We start from the raw sequence: 23,788 nt of genomic DNA on the forward strand, positions 1-23,788 counted from the left end.
GAATTCTACTTCTAAATACTTTAAAATGCAGTTTTTCCTTTGTCCCACACGCCATCAAACTGTTTAACTCCTCCCTGGAGGGGAGAGGGAGGGGAAACAGGAGGACAAAGGAGGGGGGAACAACTAAGCTGTAGTGCCTCTTCACCTCACGGTGCAATACCTTTTGTGCAATACTTTTGTAAATAGTCAACGGTGCAATAGACTCAATACTTGAAATGTGCAATTCACTTGTATTTTTATTCCTATTTATTCTATTTATCCCCTTCGTATATTTTATTTATATTGTCTCTGTATTTATATATATATATGTGTGTGTGTGTGTGTGTGTATTATATATATATATATATATAATATTCTGTAACTCTGTAACTTCTGTCGGTGCTGTGCTTTTTTGGAAATCGAATTTCCCAGAGGAACCCACCCGAGGGATTAATAAAGTTCTATCTAATCTAATCTAATCTAATCTAATCTTTTAATGGGCCAGAACCCCTATACTGACAACTGCAGTCCTGTAGATAACATTGGGATCTAAAGTTATCCATTTATGGATATTTTTCATAGAGTAATATTTAGTTATGGTGTTTAGCTTTAATGTCCATAGAAGGATTGAAGACTAAAAAACATTAAGAACTAGTAGTCTAATCCATAATCACCAAAATATGACAAAATTGGTGATGTTTCAATTAAAGAGACTTATGATGTACTTGAAACACCACTTCAATGTCCATAGAAGGATTGAAAACCTTAACAACAACAACAACAACAATAATAATAATAATAATAATAATAATAATAATAATAATAATAATAATAATAATAATAATAATAGCAAAAGTGTACTTTACATTTCCACCTTTTGAGCTTTTGCCTTGTGTCTTATTATTTTAATGGTACTGACCGGTAAGTTAAAGCCACGTGCAGTTTGATGAACCAACTCATGATTCATTCATGATTTGGTTTAGGTTTGGTTTCAACTGGATGGAAACCTGGCTTAGTGAAATGGGACAGCACGTTTAACATCTTTCTTTTGACATAATTAGGGCAGTTTCAGCCCAGTTAGAGGAAATAATAAATTGCCAAATTTAGACCACAGAATGTTCTACCTCCAACATTCACTTTTAATTATATAGTATCAGACAAAAGTAATCTGTCAGTTGCTTCAGGATGCTTTATATCTTAAAGTAAAAAAGTTATAACTGACTTGCAGGCGCCTGGTCTCTTTTACACTCTACTTTGAAGGGAAACTGTGGTGCAGCTGATTTTACTGAGCTGAATACATGAACTTTGTATTTCTTTGGGTGCGACTTGAAGGGTAACGTTGTCAGTAACATTAGCTGTGGTTGTTTCTGCTGAGCTCCCTGCTGTCTGCCAACACCTTCACGGTTCAAAGAGCTCTTGCATCGTCAACCCTATAGAGGATTCGAGTCCCTGAAGCAATAGGATCCACTAATGGGCACTCTGATGAGTCACCAGTGTATTTGAATACATAAATTAATAGTGCAGGTTTAATTATTTAAATTGAATTCCAAATATTGATTTAAAAATACCCGTCTATTTGCCTTTTACTGGCTCTTTATATTTTTCACCTCTTCACTTTTTACCTTAAAATCCAGTCACAGAGCTGAGCAGCCAAAATGTTAGAAAAACCCACACCAGTCGACCTTTCAAAAAGGTCTTTGGAAACTCTGACTCTGAAAGTATTTCCAGAATATTCCAAGACTGTTTTAACCAACTGGATTTAACCTTCTAATATCCACCAGGTACCTGGCAAACCTTTTAGTGTAAACTTTAGGGCAGGGGTCCCCAACTCGAGACCTCAAGGGCCGGTGTCCTGCAGTTTTTAGATGTGTCCGTGATCCAACACAGCTGATTCAAATGGCTAAATTACCTCCTCATGTCTTGAAGTTCTCCAGAGGCCTGGAAATGAACTAATCATTTGATTCAGGTGTATAGACCCAGGGTGAGATCTAAAACCTGCAGGACACCGGCCCTCAAGGCCTGGAGTTGGGGACCCCTACTTTAGGGTTATATGGGCTTCAAAAACTAGAGTTGTTAAATGAGAGTTAAATGTCAGTCTCACAGTCTTACAGTTCTTCAGTTATGTCCATTTGTGTATGCAAAACAGGTGAAAATTACAAGGAAAAGTTGATGTAAACCTAAACTAGTGATCTGGCAGATGTTACGAGGTTAAAAACATCTTGCACAACCCCCCCCCCCCCCCCCCCCCCCCCCCCCCCCCCCAGTAAACAACCAAGAGCACAAGAGACGACTAAACAATCCAGATATTTTCTATGACCATTGATACAAATCAAAGAGAAAACAACAGTTGTGACTGTGTGCTGGTAAAAACTTTTTTCATCAAAACAAAATCATTGCTAAGCTCCTATAGGGTTCAAATTGTACTATAAAAGTGCTGTAGTAGACAACTATTTATCTTCACATATGTAATATGTCTCATTTGTTAGAAGACTGATGAAAGAAATTCTCAGCAAAAGACTGCCTTGAGTTGCACAAGCTAGAACAGCAGAGACAATCCTGAAGGTAACATCAGGACTTTGCACCTCTGTTAAGAAACATTCATGGCTACTGGGACTTGAAGGGAAACTACATTAATAAGAGAGCTACAGAAGAGCAGTTACTTCCCAAGAGTCAGTCCTTATGCTTGTCTTGTCCTGACTGCATCATCAATCACAGCGCGAGGGTTTGGGTTGGGCTTTGATAGCATCCTATTAAATCTAAATCTCTGATAGAATCTCAGCTTTCATGCTTTGTATAACAACTTAAAAACACAAGTCAAAGATCAGCACAAGGTGTCAAAAATTTCTAAGAATCAAAAACCCTACCTGATTCAAATTTGGCTGATCTCAATCATTTTCTTGCGACAGTGTATTTGCCAGACTCACCTCAATCCAACTTTGTCCACTTTTCTAAAATTGAAATTAAGATCAGTGTTTATCGTTTTGAGATTGGAGGAGATCCAGCTCTCATCGCTGAGGCAAAAGTAGGTCATAATGGGACTTCCAGTTCAATAATCTGAACTGGAGATGGTTAAATTTAAATAACTTTTAGCCCATTCCCAGAATATCTTGAACATATATTGTTCTATATGTGATTAGTTGCTGCTGGACGAAGCCAGAAACTGATGGATGATCACTGAAAGATCTCTGATGAATACAGATTTTTCCCATTTAATAGTTGGAACAAACTTATTTATATAGCTGGTCTATAACAAATTATATAATCCAAATATTGGAGCTCACAAGTAAGCTGAAATGACTGAACAAGTATAACAGATAAAGATACTTGATAAGAGACCCTTAAAACACCAGAACTTAATAAGTCTGGGTTTCTTGATGACTAGAAACCAGACCCAAAGTAGAATCAGCTATCAGTACCCAACACCAACTACCCTCATTTAAACAGCCTTTCATTGCTAGTCAGAAGATTTCCACTGATCCACTTTAAGCTAAAATCAGGAAAAAGTCTGAAGTTTTGTATAGTCTTCCTGCTGAAATCTATAGGCAACAGTGGATGTCCCCTCATCTTCACCTCATTCAAACATTCTGATCATACCAACCAGTCCGGACAGCAATGGGTTGTTGGTGGCGTCTTTAGCCATTAAGTCGACTTCGCCCACCGGCTCATTGGCATTCTTAGTGATTTCATGCTGAAGAAACATCTTTCTGCTCGCTCTAATGTTCCCGATCTCTGCGCCGCACTGGGACCGCAAACAGCGGCAGGGTCCTTGAGGGCGATGACAGCTCGGGGTCAGAGTTTGTCGTGAGTGGGTCTCTGGCCTTGCTGCCGCAGCGGTCAGGTGGCATGGCAGACAGGTCTTGGCAGACCTCATAGGAGCACTTCCTCTTCTGGAGGGCCTCGGCTCGAACAGCCAGGGAGCGAGCACATACCGTCAGGAGCACAATGAGTGTGCCCAGAAGGAGGGAAACCATTGGCCAAAGAACACAGTGTAACAGGACACTGGTGTCATGGGAACGGCGCCACAACACGTCATCAGGCCTGAAATAAAAAGAAGAAAAAGTAAAAGCACGAATTTAACATGGTGTTAAAACACTACTCTTGGGATTGACTGTTAATTCACTGACCTCCTGCAGGTCCTTCTACTTTTACTCCTTTTTCATACCAAACCATCTCCTGTCACTAAAATTAAAGGCTTCCTACTAATATTTCATGTTACAGACAATGAAAGCAAGATAGAAGCAAGCACCCCCTTAATCACATCCCATCAGGAAAGCTTTGTTTGAAAGTGCCGAATCAGGTGAGCAGTAGAGTAATTTTTCCACAGTAATGACAATGATTTTTTTCTATAAGAGGAATTGCCCCCTGCTGGTCATTAGAAAGAATGCAGTTAAGGTCCATGGGCCTCACTCGGAGTATATTTAATGACTAGCTTGCTTAACTCAACAAGTGTTTATGTTGTTATTCATTTAGGTAGTATAGCTAATGTTACATTAGCTGGATATCGTTAACTGCAATCCAACATCGGCATACTCAAATAGACATCTTACTAAAGATAAACAAAATCTATCTCTCCTTTTGAAAAGTGGCATTGTCTCATTTCTGAATCTCAATCTTCACATGATTAAAATGAATTGTACACCTAACAATTTAACAAAGAAAGGCAAAGCTGCTTCTATGTAACAACAAAAACTAACAGCAAATTTCCCAAAAATAGAGTTAAGCTATCTGCAGTCTAACTGAGCACACATTCATCTCCACAGTTAGCTGTGGAGCATCTTTAATCATTTCAGGGTCCAAAAAAGTTAAAATGTACAGCACTGCTGTTACTTGTAAATGAAGACAGAAAATTAAATATCAGCAATGTTTGGGCGGCTGGTGAAGTCTTACTAGTTGACAGATAGTGGTGTGATAACTGGTGGCTAGCTATAGAGCTGTGGTTAGGCTAATACAAACACATTAGCGGAGGGAAAATGGAGGATGAGGGTTAAAAAGTGTTCAGTAAAGTTCATGCTGAAGTGAGCATCTAAATTCTGGGCCATTATGAGATCAGTAAGGATTTTGTGAACTGTGAATCATACCGATGCTCTAGTGGAATCCCAAAATAAAAATTAGGGAGTTGGAAGTGACCAGAAGAAAGATCTCCTCCAGCTGTGCACAGTCTAATTTAAGCTCTCATACTCTGACTGACACCACCAAAAAGTTTTGGGATATAACCTTCATGCCACCTCTGAAATAAGCCAGACATCTAGAGACTACATGCTTTTCTAAACTTAATGAAAAAAGAAACTTTGCGTGTTCCAGTTTGTTCTCTAAAACACCAAAGAAGAGCTGATGTGTAGCATCAATGAGCTCCCACTGGGGCCTCATTTATGAACCAGCATTTCCTCATTCGGATCTTTCTGGTGCAGAGATAAAAATAAAACTAACCAAGGTCACAGGTAAGCACTGACGGTGAATTATCGGAGGATTAAGCTGACACGCTAAAGCAGATCTCTGGCTTTTCTTTGTCTCATCAGTTTTTTGGACAGAGCCTGAATAAAAAGAGAGGAAAGAAGAGCTTCTTCAAACATCTCTCCTCCTGCTCTTATTATGTTTCACTGCAGTATTTATTTTCAGGTTGTAACCTCAGCATCCTTCTGCTGTTCTGCTCAGTATCTCCTGCTCACTTCTGATAATCCACCTTCATCATACTGTTGACCCACATTTTCACCTTTATGTCATCGGTAGTGTGATAAAGGAAATTCAGAAAGTCAAAATATCTTATTTTAGATGAACAGCAAAGTCATTTTTTTCTGCTGGTCTCTATTTGACTCTGCAGTCTTATTTTCACTCTGGAAGAAAAAATCATTCTGATTAGTGTGATAATCTAGTTTGAAGCATCATCTACTCGAATTCCTGACAACGTCACTGCTGACGGTACACGACTGATTTTTTTAGGTTTAATTTTGTACTTGTTCCATGTTCTATAGACTGAAATTATTCACTGGTTACAAGATATATTTTGAGAATTCAGGCTGGAGCCTGAATTGATGTTTCACATTTTTTAATTAAAATAACAATAATGTATAAGGCATTTAAAATCTGAATGAATGAAGTGGCTCTGGGATTTTAATTAAAGGTTATTTTTTATTCATTTAAACAATGTTTGGTCCAACGATTGAAAGACCAACGGTTTGAGGATTTTTGGCATTTGACAGGATTTTGTTTGAAAATGCAGTATAATCACTTTGTTTTTCATCATGTTTTATATGTATATTTTTTATGTATTTAAATATTCAAATAAGCATGAATGAACATTTCTTAAAAATGCATCAAAGTTAAAGAGCTAAGATACCACTTCTCATCTGAACCTGCAACATAAATTCACCCTGAAAGCAAAATGTAAATAGAAATCATGTATAATGCACACAGAGCACTAATGAAACCAGAAGAAAAGATGAATATTACAATAAAACTATAGTAAGATAAACCTTTAAATGAATAATATGATGGTATTATTAGACAGTAGGTAAAACATGGCATAAAAGAAATAAAAATTTGAATTTATATTAAAATTTTAAGTATAAGCATGAAGTTTGAATCCTTCTAGGGCACTGACAAAAAAATGACTTTAATTATAAGTTGAAGTGGAAAGACTATTAAAGTGAAGTCAGAGGTCACTTCTTGAGGGTCAAAGGTCAGGAACAGCAAATTTGAAAGTGGAAAGTGTGTCTGTCAGAAAGTCCGGTCATTCGTCTTCTGTGGTAACAATGATGTGACAGGATCACACTTTCTTTGATTTCCAATTTATCTGAATCGCACCTCCAAATAGACTGAGCTGTAAACGTGTGCGTGAGCCTCACCGCCGCTGCTGGTTGAAGAAGCAGATGAACGACTGGCTGTTGACCTCTTTGGTGAAGTAATCCTCCCACCACAGAACGCTGTCTCTGTTCTTCTGGTTGTCCCTCTCACACGGAGGCACAAACGAACACTGCGACAAAAAATTCAGCACAAATATTCAATTTAATTTACATGAAGTTTTACATCATATAAACATCATCAGCACACTTAGACATGTTTACAGCCGGATACAGAAACTGTTCTCTTTTCCTAACGCCTGTATTTAATAACACACCTGTTTAAAGTTTGCATTATTAGGGGCGTGGCTTCTTTGACTGACAGGTGAATGGCGACTGTTGTGGGATTTATCTTTAATGTATTGTCCTTTAATGTATTGTCTTGATGAAATGCTTTCATGTTACTTAGTTTAGTACATCTGGTTCACACCTCATTCATGCCGGAAAACAGACGGTGAGAAACTGGTGAATGTCTTCCAGGAGACGAAAACCAGGAGACGGAACCTCACACAGGAAGACTTGACCCCAGAGGGGGGGAGATTCACACAGGTGATAGAGAGTCTTTCTGTTTAGAGCCAAGGTGTGAACTGCAACTGTAAAAGCCTTTTGTTCTGCGACTGTGTATAAAAGGAACCTGAACTGTTCATTGTGAGAGACGACTTTCAGTGCCCCCTGACTGACGTCCCTCCTTATGCATAAGATAGCTGAAATAAAGGTGTTGTTACAACTCATCGTGTCTGCAGGATTTGGTAATTAAAATTTCCACAACACGACACAGCCAGCTGTAGCTGATAGCTGCCTGCTAGGTTACACCTCAACTAACTGAAGTGGATCTCTGGACCATGTTTGTGCTGCTGAAGCCTTTTGGAGCATTTTAATGACATGATGTGACCAATATTATGGCTGCTGTGAGGTAACTGTACTAACAGCATCTAAACAAACTACTTCCTGTAGTTTGCCAACACTGCTAGCTAGGACTGGCTAATAACGTATCCAAATATAACACTTCTGGTTTTAGAAAAAAGATGGTGAAAACCACAATGGGGTTCAAAAAGCTGAGCCTGGTTCTGCTGGAGGTTTCTTCCTCTTAAAAGGGAGTTTTTCCTTCTTACTATCATGGAGCTTGCTCATGGTGGGTCTTCTGATTGTTGGGTTTCTCTGTATTATTGTAGGGTCTCTACCTTACAGTATAAAGTGACTTGAGGTGACTGTTGTTGTGATTTGGTGCTCTATATATAAAAAAAAAAACTGAATTGAATTAAATTGAATATACAGTTTGTGATGCAAACAGGTGAAAACAAGATTCAAAATATACAACATATAAACTGTGCAGACAAAACTTAAAGGGTTTGACAGATTGTTTCAGTGTTTCATCACATTGATTTTGTGGCAGCTCTTAAATGAATAAATAAATGACAGTGATTACTCGGCAGGAGGTGCTCTAATGAGGTCACAATAATCTGAAAAGTTTAAAGGGGGGTCAGCATCGCGTTGTTTTTCTTCAGTTTTATTTTCAGCGAACAAAAATAACCTCTGTGACACACACACACACACACTCAGATTCATGTAGCAGGAGGTTGATTGGTGTCTGGCTGGTTCCTGTGAATCGACTGGTTGCCATGATGATGACTTGATTGGTGCAGAGAAGGGGCAGGGGGTCGTCTCCATCAGTCATGGAAGCTGTGGACTCTGTGGAACTGTGGTGGATGTTTTTAACCGAATCAGAAGCTCAAAGGTCAAAAGCAGAACGGAGCATCTCTCGCCAGCATGGAGCCACACCTGAGTTTGTGGACAGTAGGTGGAACTAAATTAAAGATGACAGCCAGCTAAATGATTCCTCTGGAGGGGCAACAGCAGCTGCTTGGATTGGCTTCAGTCCCTCCCTGAGTATGTGTAGTCACCGTATGAAAGCAGAAAAAAATCTCTTTGAGCTAATTAATGCACATTTATTCCCAACAAAGCTCAAGAATAATCAACCACTCTTCTCCAGATGAGGTACCAGTGTGCACAGCTGTGGCCCCAGATGTGTTACTGCCGAAATACGTTACATTTATTCTTTAGTAGAGCAAAAAAATCACCTAAAAACCAAAACTAATGCAAATCTACGAACGAGGATTAGGGTCACTGGAAGAAAAAAAAAAGTGGGCACGTCTTTTTTTTTCTTCTTTTCCAGAATTCTGAAATTAAAGTCAGAATTCTGACTTTTTTCTCAGAATTCTGGAAAAGAAGAAAAAAGAAGAAGACGTTCACACTTTTTTTTCTTCCAGTGACCCTAATCTTCTTCCGTACAAATGTCATAGAAAAAATAGTCTGAAAAAATTAAAACATACAGCTCTGCTATCACTTCCAACATAAATGAGGACAGAAAACTAAACAGCAGTGATTTTTGTAGGGTTACTGAAGTTGGGCTAGCTGGTATATAATGATGTGCTACGTGATTGCTAGCTACACAGCTATGTAAGCATAACAAACACAGGGAAGCTGGAGGATGAATGCTAACTTTTTTCCACTCCATAAAATTTAATGGGAGCATTCCAGATGGTTAGAGACAAATGCAATCACATAGCAGGATGCTGTAAACGGACCAAACTTCAGTCAGGAGAACAACTGAGATAATCCATCCACAATAGGAGGTTAGTCATTAATATACTGAAACATGGGAATAAAGCAGCTGCAAGAGAATGAATCAATGGTACAGAAGTGGAGGAAGCAAGAAGAGTGGCTTGAGTAAAGTTTGACTTATCTGACTGTTTTGTTTCGCTTAACGTGCCTTATAATCCGGTGTGCCTTATGGTGCGAGAAATACAGTAGACCTTTGAACGGTGCTAGAAATTAAGCTCTTTTTTTGCAGCTTTGATTCACCGGAGGGGCTAATGGGGGTGTCCCTTATTATCTATCGAGAGTTTTTTTAATGTGGGAGTCTGTGGGGACTGACTTACTGAGGGAGCCTCTGCTGGATTTTAGAGGAACTGCAGGTTTTGATTTCACTACAATGGATTTATTTTTCAGACCCTGGGGTCATCGCTTCACTGTGGCCATAACTCCAAGTGCATGTTTAGTGGGGTAGGTCTGTCTACAGTTAAAATCCTGAGAACTTGATGAATTTTCATCTCGTTTGGTATTAATTAATTTCTGGGGCAGTTTTCTGATTTCCCGTGGGCCTCCCACTGAGAAATCCTGCCAGTGTTCTGAGGACTTTCAGATTTTTCCACAGCTGTTCACTTTAATTAAGATCAGGAAGTAAGGCCCTTCTCAGCACACTCCATGCTTTTTACATGCATATTATCCTGTAGCAGGATTGCTGAGCTGCGACCAAGTCAGACTCTCTCTGACACCAGGTGGTTTGTTTCCCTCCAGGTTTTACTGATAATCTTCTGATTATGAGTCCAGCGCAGGTTCAACACAGCCAAGCAGCCCAATAACACACCTGAGCCTCGTCCATGTTTCTCAGCAGGGATGCTGTTGTTTTCTTTTAAGGTTTATTCTTCTGTGAGCGCTGAGCTTGTGTGACTCACTGAACTGCTCTTATTCAGGCTTTTTCAGGCTGGCCTCTGAATGTGGGTCTTCCCTCATCGAACCACTTTCATTCAGAAATATTTTTATGGTTGTTTTCACACCTTTCAAATCAAAACAGTTTGATATGGCATCAGTTTTAGGAGTGATGGGGAGGATTATTTTCTAATTTCTCTGAGTTGCTTTGAGAGTCTTGCAAGATTACTGGCTTAGTGAGGTAACCTCATGTGTTATGAAGCAGGTGTTTCACTTATGTGACATAACAACTCAACATGTACATAACCAACACCTACTAACCAATCAGCTCCCTGGAAAATTATGTCATCATTCCTGCAAAAGCCCTGATGGCAGTAGAGTTCTTTTAGATATAAAGTTTCTCATGTTTGATGTCAGGAGCAACTTTCTCTCTGCTGAATGCGAGCAATGATTTTATTGATCTACAAGCCTCGATATGTTGTTAGGATGATGATGAGAGCTGCGGTTTTTCACTGTGCATAATTTTCATAGACAGAATTGTAAGTGCAGGTAAGAGGAGAAGGGAGATGGTTCAGGTGGTGTCAGGATCACCTCTCTGCTTTTCGCAGCTGATGTGGCTCTGCTGGCTTTGTTTTATGATGACCGTTAGCTCATACTGGGTGGTTTGCAGCAGAGTGGCTGGGAATTAGCACCTCCAAGTCTGAGGCCGTGGTTGTAAGATGATAACTGAACACACCCACTCCAGGACAGGGACGAGGTGCTGCTCACAGTGGGATGAACAGAAAGCTTGTCTCAAACGAGTGAGCATGAAACCAGGTAGTTGGTGTTTAAACATTCAGCTACAACCATGGGCTCTGGGTAACTGAAAGAATGAGACTGTGGATTTAAGTGGCAGAGATGAGCTTCCTCTGGAGGATGGCTCGGCCTTAGGCACTCAGAGCTGAGCCACCATTCCTCCACTTGGCAAAGAAGCAGCTGAGGTGGTTCAGCATGTGATTATGATGGCTCCTGGACTCCTGGGTGGTGCATTCACTGTCTGCCTGCAGAGTTGGAGGTGGAGTGAGCGGTCTGGGGGCTACTCCTGCTTGTGCTGCTGTTGTTTTTTGTGGTTCCCTCGTTCCCTATTTTTTCCTCACTTGTCAACCAATCCACATCTAGCAAATGCTAACTTTTACGCAGATGGACACATTTGAGGGACCTTGGGACCCTTTGCTTAACCTGAATTACACTTTAATCCTGGCCTGGAAATGCTTTTATGTCCCCAGAGAAGAGCTGCAGGTGACGTCTGAGGAGAGTGAGACCTGAACATCACTGCTGCCCTGACAGCCTGGACCCACATCAACTGCTGCAAAATGAATGGGCTGCTGCAGAAGGCTATTATGGATATCCAGTCCAAATACAGGAGAAATAGTTAACTAGATTTGATCTTAGATTATCTGAATGAGTGGACTTCGTGTCTGAAAGTGCCCACTGCTCACTTTCTAACCACAGGTGGTATTTTTTGGAGACCTTTGTCTTTTATCTAAAAACTTACACTTAAAATCTGAGCTCCTCAGCTCTCATTTGCTTGGGTGTGAAGTGGTCTGCCTGTGATATGTTGGACAGTTACTGAGAGTGCAGAGACGTCAGACCGTCGGGGGTTAGTTTCTGCCTGTCGTGCAGTCAGTGAGACCATCGCTCTGTCTCTGTGTTTCAGGTAAACGCCCGCTCATCAGCCCTCTCAGCTCAGCAGCCATTCATCACCCGTCCAATCACACTCGGCTCGCCTGATGACATCATAAGTGAGGCTCCCTGCCAGATGATTGCGGTTGCCATGCCAACAGGCTGAGGTTATAATTACGTGTGTGTGTGTGTTGTAGTGTGTGATAAGCGCCCTGAATGAGAGGAGTTTGGGTTTGAAGCAGCAGCGGCCTGCTGCTGACAGGATGAACCATCACGCGGCGATCAGCGAGCAGCAGCGCTCTGAACACGCAGCAGGTTTGCTCCACGCACAAGCTCGCTTCACTCCAGCCTCTGATTGCTGTTATCTCCCCTTCCTCACAGTCCAAGCGTGGACTCGTTCAGGCATTTAACGGCACTTCTTTAGAATCAAACATCAGTCTGTGTTTGTTTCCTTTTAAATCAGGAAAAATCTAATTTATTTGACGATATACAGCAAAATTCATCTTAATTATTCACACTGACATTGGAAACAGTGAAACAGTTTTAAAATCAAAAACTAAAATCAATAAAAATGTACAAAATCTAGGGCTTGGAATATGGAATAGTGTTGTTAGAGCTAACAAGCTTGTTAAAGCTAACAACACTAAGAGAAATATGCATGTTCATCCTGATAAATAGGAATGTGACATTGTGTAAACACTTTAAACATTTTAACATGGGCGTCTATGGGGACTGACTCACTGCTGGAGCCTCTAGTGGACTTGCAGGCATTAGCATGACCTTTTTCAGGTCTTTGCCTAACTTATGCAAGGCTCTAGAGTGCGACCAAATTGGTCACATATGCAACTTAATTTCTCAGTGGTGTGACTAAAAAAAATCCTAGGTCGCACTGGTTTGACCAGCCGTTCGAGTACAAAAAAAAATCTCTGCAACTCTGAAAGTCTCTGTGTGATCAACAACAGACACACATTATGCCCATATCATGGTCTAAACCAATCAGAGATAGTCAGGGGCGGGGCCTCTCTGATTGGCCTGGTCCAGATATTCCTGTCAGCCTACGTGTATATAAGTTTGAAAGCGCAGGTGGATAGAGGGAGGTGAGTAGCGATATCGATTCATTAAATCCTGAATTGACTTTTAAATATAAATATATTTTGCCAGAAACGCCAGAATCTCAGGTTAAAGCTCATAAAACTATTTTAACAACAACCAAACAGTAAATGAGAGCAGGTAAACAGATTCTGCACAAAGACGTAAACACAGAGCACGACGCATCAGAATAAGCGAGATGTCGGCTTTCTCAACCGACAGCACATACTTGGTTAGCTGTCAGGGCTTAAAGCCGACAGCTCACTGATTCTGATGCGTCGGGTCCGCACTTTGTGTTTACGTCTTTTTTGCACAGATTCTGAAGCTGCAGGCTTTTTCTCTCTCCAACCAAAATTGACTGAACCAGCAGCAACAAAAGCAACCAAACTACACTTCACATTTGATAAACATCGTCATAAATTCCCTCTTTTGCTGTTTTGCTTCCACCACAATTAAATTCCCACTTCCTGCACAGCTCTTTCTTTCTATCAGTGTAATTCTAGAACAGTTTCCCATCTCAAATCTCTGTTTTCTGCATTATTTGTTTGCTTATTACGCACAAGTCATGTACTGCACAGTTGGTCGCTGTTTTTCTTTTTCGTTCTCCCAAATATTACCTCCGACAAGAAAGCCTAATTTCTACTGTTTAATAGTGAAGAAATTTAAACTTTTTAAAATGATGGCAAATTGCAAAAGAGTTAGCTGTGTTTCTAATAAAACCCTCTGTAACTTTGCTCTCCTTCACTTCAACAGCATCAGGTAATGTTAAAATGTTGATTCATGGTTTTCTTCAGTTTTTGATCTGCTATAAAAAGCCAGGCCAGGAAAATCTGCTACATGTTTTTCTGTGTTTTATCTTCATTTACTCTGACACAAAGGCATCTGCTGTGATGCTCACACCTCAGATGAAGTCTCACAAGTGTCAGTACTGATAAATGATCAGAATTATAATTTTTCTGAATGTCTGAGTCAAAATTGAATCAAATCGAATTGGGACCTTGTGAATCGGAATCTAATGGATTATAGAAATCAGTGACGATACTCAGCCCTAGTGAGTAGCCTAGGCCCAACAGAAGTGGATGTAGCTGTGGGTAATAAGAAAAGATGAAAAGAACGATTGATAACTTTTTCGTTAAGTTAAGGCCTGATCTGTCTGAGATTCGTAGCCAGTGCTCTGACACGGAGCCATCAACCTATGAACACTGAAAAAGCGGTGAAAATGCGGTTTTAAGCGATACTTTTTCCACAGCTTCAACCACATGTTAGAAGAACTTGAGAGGTCCTGCTGCATTAGGAGCATTAAAAGAGTGAGACGGTGAATGATCTGTCACAAAGATACTCAGGTAAAAAGCTAGTTTGACGCAGTTTTGTACAAAATGTGTTGTTTTTTTTTCATTCAGTCTAAATTTCAGTACAAACTCAGCTTGAACAAACACTTGACCCAAATAACCAGGAAACGACTGGGACATGACAACACACAATTAGCTGTGAGTTGAAGAACATCAATCATGTTCTGACAGGCTGACAGCACAAACACCGTCTGTCTTGATTAGATCAGACAAGGAGAAATGTTTTTTGATTGGACGGTAATGAACATGTGACCTTTGTCCTGCAAAGATCAGCTAACTGCACTGAAGCTTCCAGGAGGGAATGAGGGAACTGTCATTTTCCTCATGTTGACATAGGACATCAACCTGGAAACTTGCTAGAAATTTAAAGAAACACAAAGACCCGCAGTTCCTCCAGCGTCCACCGGAGGCTCCAGTTAGCTATTAGCAGGTATCTGTGTCCGTGTGATACAGGCTAGCTTAGCCTTTGACACGCATTCATGGCAAATGCTAAAGCACCAAGAGGCCAGTGGATGATATCATAGTTGCTATGTCCATCTCAGTCTATGACTAAGACATGAAACAAGCTCAGTTTTTTTCTGTAATGGATTAACAGCACCAACTTTACCAACAGTGTCACCTGCTGTACCTGTGGAATTACTGCTCTTTGGTTTTTCTGTAAATTTGCTCTCACTTTAGGAAGCCTGGTTCATGTTTTACTCTCAGGTGGGTTTTTTTCAGGTGTTTGTTGTTGTGTCTTGTAAGACAAAGGTTCTCAGCAGGATTCTCAGCTCTAGCTGACGCTGCGGGGAGTTATCGATCTCTTCACTGATTTTTATATTTCTTATTGATCAGCCGCGTGGGGGCTCTCAGGAGGTCACATGTTCAGAGCTTTCTGTTCACTGCTGAGCGGCTGTCATTATTTGTTGTTGGAGAGGAAAAAAAATCAAAGAACTGCAAGGAAATTTAAATCAATCCAACAACCACAAAAGCCTTGAGACTACAACAACATGTGATCACCAGCATGTGATCACAATAGCTGCAAAACCACTAGGCAGCTAGTAGACAGCTCCCTGTCAGGGAGGCCACGCCTCCAATGATGCAAACAGTTAAAAACATGGAGTGGGGAATTATCTATAGAGATAAACCAGTGTTGGTATAAGGCTGGAAACATGTTTGTTTCTGATGTAACATTTTAACATGGGAGTCTGTGGGGACTAAGCCACTGCCGGAGCCCCTGCTGGACGTTAGAGGAACTGCAGCGGTTGGATTAACAGACAGGACGGTAGCACAGCGGCGTTTCTGTCCTGAATTGGAGCAGATAATCGGAAGCTCTGAGGTTTTTGGTCTTCTGTGACCTGCTGTCGCCTCTCAGTCTGACTCGGCTAAACAGATTAACATGAGGTCATGACGACCTGTCTGTCCACCTGTGTGCCTCTATGTGGATGAACAGTATGGTGATGAATGAGTGGCTCAGCAGTCTCTTTAACCCCTTCAGTTCTGCTCCTCATAGTCACAGTTTTTATTAAAATCTATACTGATGGGAATACAAACACACCTTTAGGGAGCGCTATGGAGCCTTTAATAATTTATATATTTGACTTTCTATGCCAAGTCTCAGGCAGTGTGTAAATGATGAAGAGATGCTTGGATCAAACACTGCAGCATCCACTCAAGCTTTCAGTGAGGAGACGAACATGTGGAGATCCTTCACTTGAAAGGTGGTCAGCCTCTCTGACGGCCAGCTGATACAACGACAGCCGTAAATCCAGCTGAATTTTTATTAGTGTCTTGTTGACGTCTCACTTTTAAATATTCATCGAGTACATTTAGAGAGCGCATTATTTCTCTGCATGCCCATCAGAGCGCAGCAGCAGCTTATAGATCCACTTGATGATGACTTCATACTTCTCAGCATGGATTACTGAACAGACCAGCTACAGTCTCACAGAGCAAAATGAATAAACCACAACCCCCCCCCCCTCCCCCCCCTTTCCATATTTTTATAATTCATCTGTTTAACTTCAGTCTGTCATCTTGTCATCTGTAGTGGTTAAATAAAGTACCTGCTTTTGACCTGGAAACCAAAGAAATCCTATTTGTAGGAGCAGTGGCTGAAAATCACTTCATGTGTGATTTTAAAGAATATCACAATGTTCGGTTAAAGTTTGCACTAAATTCTGCGCTGGATCCAGATTCAATAATTAATGAAAACACTATTAAATAAAAATAAGCACCTCATTTTTTTTTTAATGTTGACTGATCATCAACATTCAACCTGATTCAGGTTCTTTGGAAACTTCGACACCTGCACAAGAACTTCAAATTAAATTACTTGAGACACGCTTAAGATTTCTCTAAAGCACCCAGAGACAAAACTGGCCATTTACCACTTGTCAAAGATCAGTTAAGGTCCAGGAATTGAGTAAAGTATAAACTAGTACAGTTTAGGTAGAGGTCGAACACACTTGTTAGCACACAAATGTCTGAACAGCCTCAGCTGAACATTTCCTCTGAGGCAGAGGAGAGGTGGAGAGAGGTAGCGTTTGTCCGCAGGGACAGTGCCTCCTGGCTGGGCAGGAAGATACTGACAACTGCCTCCCACCTCCACTGCGTCCAGGAGCTCCAGAAGCTGCCTCATCACAGTTAATTAGTTTAACTTAGCATGACACACACACACACACACACACACACAAGTCATTATTGCTGTCGTCATTCTTCAGTGATTATATTAAATGTTTTTTTTCTGTCTCCATGAACCAAATATACTTTCATAAATTAATAGTTCGGCTTATTTCTGTTGACCTCTCCAGCTGCTCTGAGATTTGCTGTATTTGTAAGCTCCAAATGTCCTCATATGAACAGAAAAATGAAAAATGTTTGCTGCCTACTTCTTTGGGATTAAAGCATAAAAAGGTCAGTATTAAAACACGAGCAGCATAGATGTAATGCCTTCCATGAAACAGAGCAGACTGCTGAGTTATATCTGTATATCTCATGACTGATCAAAAAGCACAAGGTAAAAAAAAAGAAAAGAATCATATGTGTTTCAGTGTTATAAGTTTATGAGTAACCGCAGTACATTTATGTAGGGAGGACCAAAACTGGCCAAATAATAAATAAATTTTTATATACAGAAGATGAACCACCAAATTTTAAAAGAATAAATTAATACAAAATAAATGATAAAAACAAAAAAATTATATCATAAAAAGGTAAATCAATGCCAAACTAAATGAAACATGATAAAAGAAATGTAATATTTTGAGTATTTAATTGCATTCATTTTATAACTGGGTCATTTATTTCTTATTGTATTTATTTATATTTGAGTTTTTAAATTATATTATTTTGACATATTTGATCTGCCATATTTAAGTAGAGTCTAGTTCAAATCATTAGACTTCACACAGGCCTAGAGACCAGTTGGTGAACCCCTGGCAACCATCAATAATTAAAAATAATTTTAAAGAAATTTTTGACATTAAATAATTAGAAAAAATAAAAGTTTTAGACACCTTTTAAAAGATTCCAGTAAAATCTGTTTCCTTTGGCGTTGTGTTAAATGTCCTCATACTGATAGAAAAATGAGAAAACACAAAGTCTACAGAGCAACCTTTTTGCTGGTTATCTTTAGAAATTATTAGTTTGGGGTCAAAGTTCATTATTGATATTAAAATAATGCAAAAGGTAGGACTTTGGGTGGGGAGATTATTACAAAACATGCATGTATGTGTGTGCAGCTGCCCTCTGGTTACCTGCAGCTCTTGTCATTTACATTTATGACATAATTAAGTCACAGACGAGGAAATTACTCGGCGAGTAATTAGCTGAGTGAAACCGCCCACCTGCCTTCATCTCCTTGCTTCCTTCCTCTCTTTGCTGTCACACTGTGTTCATGTCATCGCTTTATTCAGCTGCCAAATCCTCATTTTACTGCTCAAAACACACGATTTAGAGCCGATTTGTTCGCTACATGACAGAAACCGGAGCAGAGAGGGAGTGTTAAATCAATCTGCCTAACAGGAGGGGAGAGTGAGACGTTTCTTCTGCTGCTTGTCACAGAGAAAAATCAGAGTAGATGTGCAGTAAACAGCTCAATGACTCCTTAATCACCAACACAGCACACACTTATTCTGCTAAATAAAACCCGCAGTTTCCAGTGGGTGCGTGCAGCAGCCTTCTGCGTAAACATATGTGACCAGAGCTGCAGCTCACCTTAATTCAGTCTGATTAACAGTTTAATCCAACAATACAAAAAATGGAGCGTTAGCTATTTACATCAGGATTAACATTTGTATTAAAGGAGAACGGGGTGAATTTAGTGGCATCTTGATTTGAAATGGAAACTTCAACTTCTGTGGGTGAAAAATAAAGACAACAGCCAAGAGCTGCTGTTCCTCTAACGTCCACTAGAGGCTCGATATGGGCTCAAAATGTGGTCATAAATATTTTGTACTTGTAAATCACCAAAGTTGATTCTGTCCATCTGGACGTAGCGTTTTCTGGGAGAAACGTTTCGTCACTCATCCAAGTGACTTCTTCAGTCTCAGCTGACTGCAGGTTTCCCCAATCTTATAAACAGTACATTTGCATAATGACTGAAACCAGCCCACTGAAGGAACAATGGGCTGTGAGGCCCATACTTAAGATAGGTACATAAGATACTTGTAAATCAGTTTTGTACTTGTAAATCGGGATTTGTATGTGTAAAAAGAATTTGTGTGTGCGTAAAAAAGACATGCAGCTTGTGGGGATAGGTTAATTGGATAATCCAAATTGTCACCTGGTGTGAATGTGTGAATGAATGTGAGTGCGAATGGTTGTCTGTCCCTGTGTGTTAGCCCTGTGACAGACTGGCGACCTGTCCAGGGTGTACCCCGCCTCTCGCCCTATGACAGGGCGCTGGGATAGGCTCCAGCGCCCCCCGCGACCCTGAAAAGCATAAGCAGAAGCGAATGGATGGATGGATGGATGGTAAAAAAGATTTGGGTGTGGACTTAGCCAAAAAAAACCCTGCAAGTTACAAGTACGAATTTTGACCCTATTTTTCTTCCTTTCATCTGATTGGAATGTCATGTCAATCACAAATGTAACAATCCAATCAGAGAGCAGATGGGTTTGGCTGTCGGAGGGGCGCTTTTTTGAACTGCAGGTCCTTGAAGGGTAATACAGTTTGAAGCTGGAGGATCTCTATATAAATATCCGATAGCAGCTAGGTCCCCTAACTTTCAGCAGCTGTTGAAAGGATAAAGTTGTGGTATATCAGTGGTTAGAAATACCATTATTACTTTAGGATTAGTTTAACACAAAGTCAGGGCTGACCCGGGACCATTGCTGTGAGTCACAGTGTGCAGCATAAAAGTCCTTTCACATCGGACACAGGATGTGCTGCTAATGCTAACTAAAAGCCAAGGATCCAGAATTTGTTGCGCTGGCTGTTGGGCTCTGTGGGTTTTTGCAGCAGCTCTACCTGTACTAGATGCACCTGCTCCTTGTCGTTTCTATCTCTGACTTTACTGCTTGTGGATTTTAATACAGATTTTACTTGCTGTCATCTTGTTTATTTGTGTTTTTTGTTTTTATTTGTTGTTTTCTGTATTTTAATGTATTAGATTCTATTTTATTTATGTCTTTTTCTCTTTGTAAGGTGACCTCTGGTTTTAGAAAGGCGCCTCAAATAAAATGTATTTTTATTATTAGAACATTACGCTACACAACATTTACAAAATATCGCCTCAGGACAGCGGGAGCCTTTAAGACTCTTTGTGAAAGCTCATAATGCCAAGTCACCAACAAAAGCGTACACTTCAACGCCAAGAAGGTGTTAGCAAGGAAGCCTCGGCGAAAGCTAATGATGTGCAGCCACCCTCACCTTCAAAGTCAAATACTACTCAAATTGCTACAACTGAACAAATAGCCAAGGACATTGCAAGTATTTACGCACACTTAAGGAAACCTCCGAGACACAAGAGAGCAAACCCAATGCAATTCAAACTGCTACGAGGGCAGTGGAGGCTAAGTTAGGGGATATTGGCTACTCGCTTAAGCAATGCCGAGTCTTGCCTGGATTTCCTTGAGGATGCCAGCAGAGCACTAAAGGAAAATTCTCCTGCAACTAGTGACGAAGTGAACGCTCTACGACAGGAATTACACCACCTCGAAAACAGAGGACGGAGAAACCACCTGCGCTTTGATTGCTTTCCAGAGGGCTGCAAGGGTATGGACGCACAAAAGAGCGGCATTTAATCCCTGTAAAAGGCTGTTACACGAAAGGAAGATCAAGTTCTCCCTACTGTTCCCAGCGTTGCTTGTGCTGAAAATGACGGAGGGCAGACGTGAGTTTATCGACCCAAAAAAAGTCCAGGACTACATTCTGTCTTTACCTTAAGGGAATTATTTACAGTCAAGGGCTTGGATTTAAAAACTGCCCTTTTTTGCCATAGCGTAATTAACATGCCATTGAATAACAGGCCTTGGCTGGTGCTCAGTTATAGTATTTAAAATTATTGATATATTTTGCACCTCCTAACTGTTTAAGTTTCAATATTATAGGGTCTCACGCTTTGATTTGATTTATTCACTTACTTTAGTTTTGAGAATACGACGCAATCTGCTTGGTAGAGAATCTCACTAAGACTATTAAAGACTGTCTTTCAAGGGACAGTTCTAACCAACCTGCACAGAGGTGTGTTCTGGGAGCTAAGTCCTGAAATGACTGCTCTGCTCACAATGCATTGACTTGGTATGCTGCTGCTGCAGGCAACGGGTCCTGTTTATTACTGTTTGACTGGTTAGAGTCACGGACCATAAAGTTTATGTTTTGCTTTTGGGGGCTCCTGGCCCACCTGAGGGTAGCTAGTGTTCTCTGTCACCCCAGACGTATTTGCTTAAATGTTTATCAGTTGTTATTTTTATTTACTTCCATATTTTATTTATAGCCTATTTTATTTATAGCCAGCCATCCATATATTGTCCACTCGGTGTTGAACTCCTGGTTTTAATAATATGTTACCCCACTGTTATATGTCCAATACAAAATGCATGATGGCGAATAAGCACCAAAGGCCCTTTACCTTATTGACCTGGAATGTAAAGGGCCTTAACCATCCAATTAAAAAAAAGAAAATCATTACATTTATCAAATCAAAAAAAGCTCACATTGCCTTTCTCCAAGAGACTCACTTGTCCCCCCAGGAGTTGGATAAACTTTGCCGTGATTAGGTGGGTCAGGTATTTTTTTCATGTCAGAGTCAGAGTAGGGGTGTAGCAATTTTGATTCATAAGCAGCTACAGTTTAAATGCACCCGGATGGTTAAGGATGCAGATGGGTGGACATTGCTACTCTTGGCTGAGATTCAAGATTTCAAGATTTTAATCAATATCTGTGCACCAAATGTTGACAACCCTACCTTTTTGGTAATTTGGAATGTATAATTAGCTATATGGGTGATTACCCAATCCTGATAGCAGGGGACTTCAATTTGGTAGTGGATGATAACTAGATCATAGCACTCCCTCACAGCGACACTCTAGATCAGCTTCAGTTGCTCTTAAAATGTGTAGGAACTTGGGTTTAGTAGATGCATGGAGAGTATTCAACCTATCCACAAGAGATTACACCTTTTATTCTGCCCCCCACAATGCTCCGTCGAGGATTGATTATTTTCTTATGTCAAATTTTATTATGCCCTGAGCAATGTCTTGTTCTATTGGAGGTATACACTTATTTGACCATGCCTCGGTGCTCCAGCATCTGACCTCATTTGGTAGCCGCTTCAAGTCTCCCAGATGGAGGCTAAACTCAAGCCTTTTGCATGATTCTAACTTTCTTCAATTCTCCACTAAAGGAGTGAAGAATGGAGAGCTTCCACCTGAAGCGGGATCTGTATCTGTTCAGAATAAAAGGATTAGGTTAAAACTTAGAGTGGGACAGACATTGGGGTCCTGACAAGCGCTGTCAGAGATCACAGAATACTGTTCTGCTGTTATGCTGAGGCAATTTTTACATGTTGTGATCTGTATTTAAAGTGGACTGTAGTGTTCTGGAAAATTCAATAAAATGTTAATCCCAAAAAGAAAAACCTTTCATACACGTATTGACTGAAACTCAGTTTACACTGACCTGGTTCATCAGTCATGCCTTTCCTTTCTCTCCGCTGAGCAACTAACTTTACCTCACGTGTCCCGTGTAACATGTGATTCAGGGCTGTGCGTTATCTCATCTGTTTCTTACAGTAATGCTAATTAAGTTGACTCCTAACTGTGGGCCCCCAAAAAACTGAGACAACTGTAAAATAGGCACACTCGATAGGCACACTTTAGAGAAACCACCATCAATTTCTTGGAGCGTGTCAGGCCTCTGCAGGTTGTGAGGCCTTTTAGTGATAAATTTTAGGACAGAAGGCAGAGTATTTAGAGACTTCTGATGGCTTTCCTGGATAATGAACTCAGGATGAAATGATTCTGGTATTTTTAGTGTCCAGTGAAGCAGCGGAGAGATTTCAGCCTACAAATTGACAACACAATCTCTTTTTAAGGGCTGACTAAAGTTTTCTTGATTCTTGACTATATGGAAAAATGTCCTCAATCTGTGTCTTTTCAACCACGATGGAGTGACCTTTGGCACAAGTGATTATCAAGAACCTTGGAGATCATCAAACTACACTTTAAATTCATGGCTATGAAACTCCCCAGATCACAGTCTGATCCAGAATCTATTTAAAAAGCCCACAAACCAATCACTTGATGAGACAGGAAGACATGTCCATCAATCAGTATCCAGCACACCACAGAGAGTCACAGTGACGAAGAAGTCACGAAGAAGTGCCATTGCTGTAAACACTGACTCTGTGCATATATTTGATTTATTCCCCCCCCCCCAAAAAAAAAAAAAAATCTTTGAAACATTTATGATCGTTCTTCACTAAATCATACGTCATACGATGCAACATCTAACTGACCCGACACGTTTGGTTACAGATGTGGACATCAGTGGAAACATTTGCAGCAGGACCAGTCAGTGCCGAGAAGTAATCCTGCCATAACACCAACATCTGCAGAGCGCTGTGCTGAGATATTACCGAGCTGCAGCGAAGCCAAAGCTGCTTTAGTTTGTTGCTAAGACTTTAGAGTCGGATTTCTGCACTCATGAAATACTTTATGGGCTGGACACACACACACACACTCACTAATGTAACCAGCCTAGCTTGGATTGGCAAACTCCATTAAATTTGAACTGAACAGTGTGTGTGTTTGACAGAAAGCCAGAGGGACACTGTGAGTTTGGACTGATGAAGTGCACACAAAGAATAAAACAGAGCAGGACAGAGAAATTAATCAAACACATCAATCCATCACCATTATGACTTCATAACTTTCAGCTGGATAAACTTACAAAGACCA

General features: G+C 40.4%; 1 protein-coding gene across 2 annotated transcripts in view; it reads right to left on the reverse strand.

The window, feature by feature from the left end:
- Positions 1–2,235: 2,235 nt before the first annotated feature.
- Positions 2,236–23,788, reverse strand: part of LOC308399722 (calcium-activated potassium channel subunit beta-4-like) — a 35,569-nt gene continuing 14,016 nt past the window's right edge. For both annotated transcript variants that reach the window (XM_080887117.1, XM_080887118.1), the window contains exons 3-4: positions 6,822–6,949; positions 2,236–4,017 (exon numbers count right to left, since the gene is read on the reverse strand). In XM_080887117.1, the coding sequence (XP_080743243.1) occupies positions 3,693–4,017; positions 6,822–6,949 (453 nt within the window). In that variant the 3' untranslated portion in view covers positions 2,236–3,692. The remainder of the gene's footprint in view (positions 4,018–6,821; positions 6,950–23,788) is intronic.

Source organism: Rhamphochromis sp. 'chilingali', assembly GCF_963969265.1.
Source record: "Rhamphochromis sp. 'chilingali' genome assembly, chromosome: 7".
Lineage (NCBI taxonomy): Eukaryota > Metazoa > Chordata > Actinopteri > Cichliformes > Cichlidae > Rhamphochromis > Rhamphochromis sp. 'chilingali'.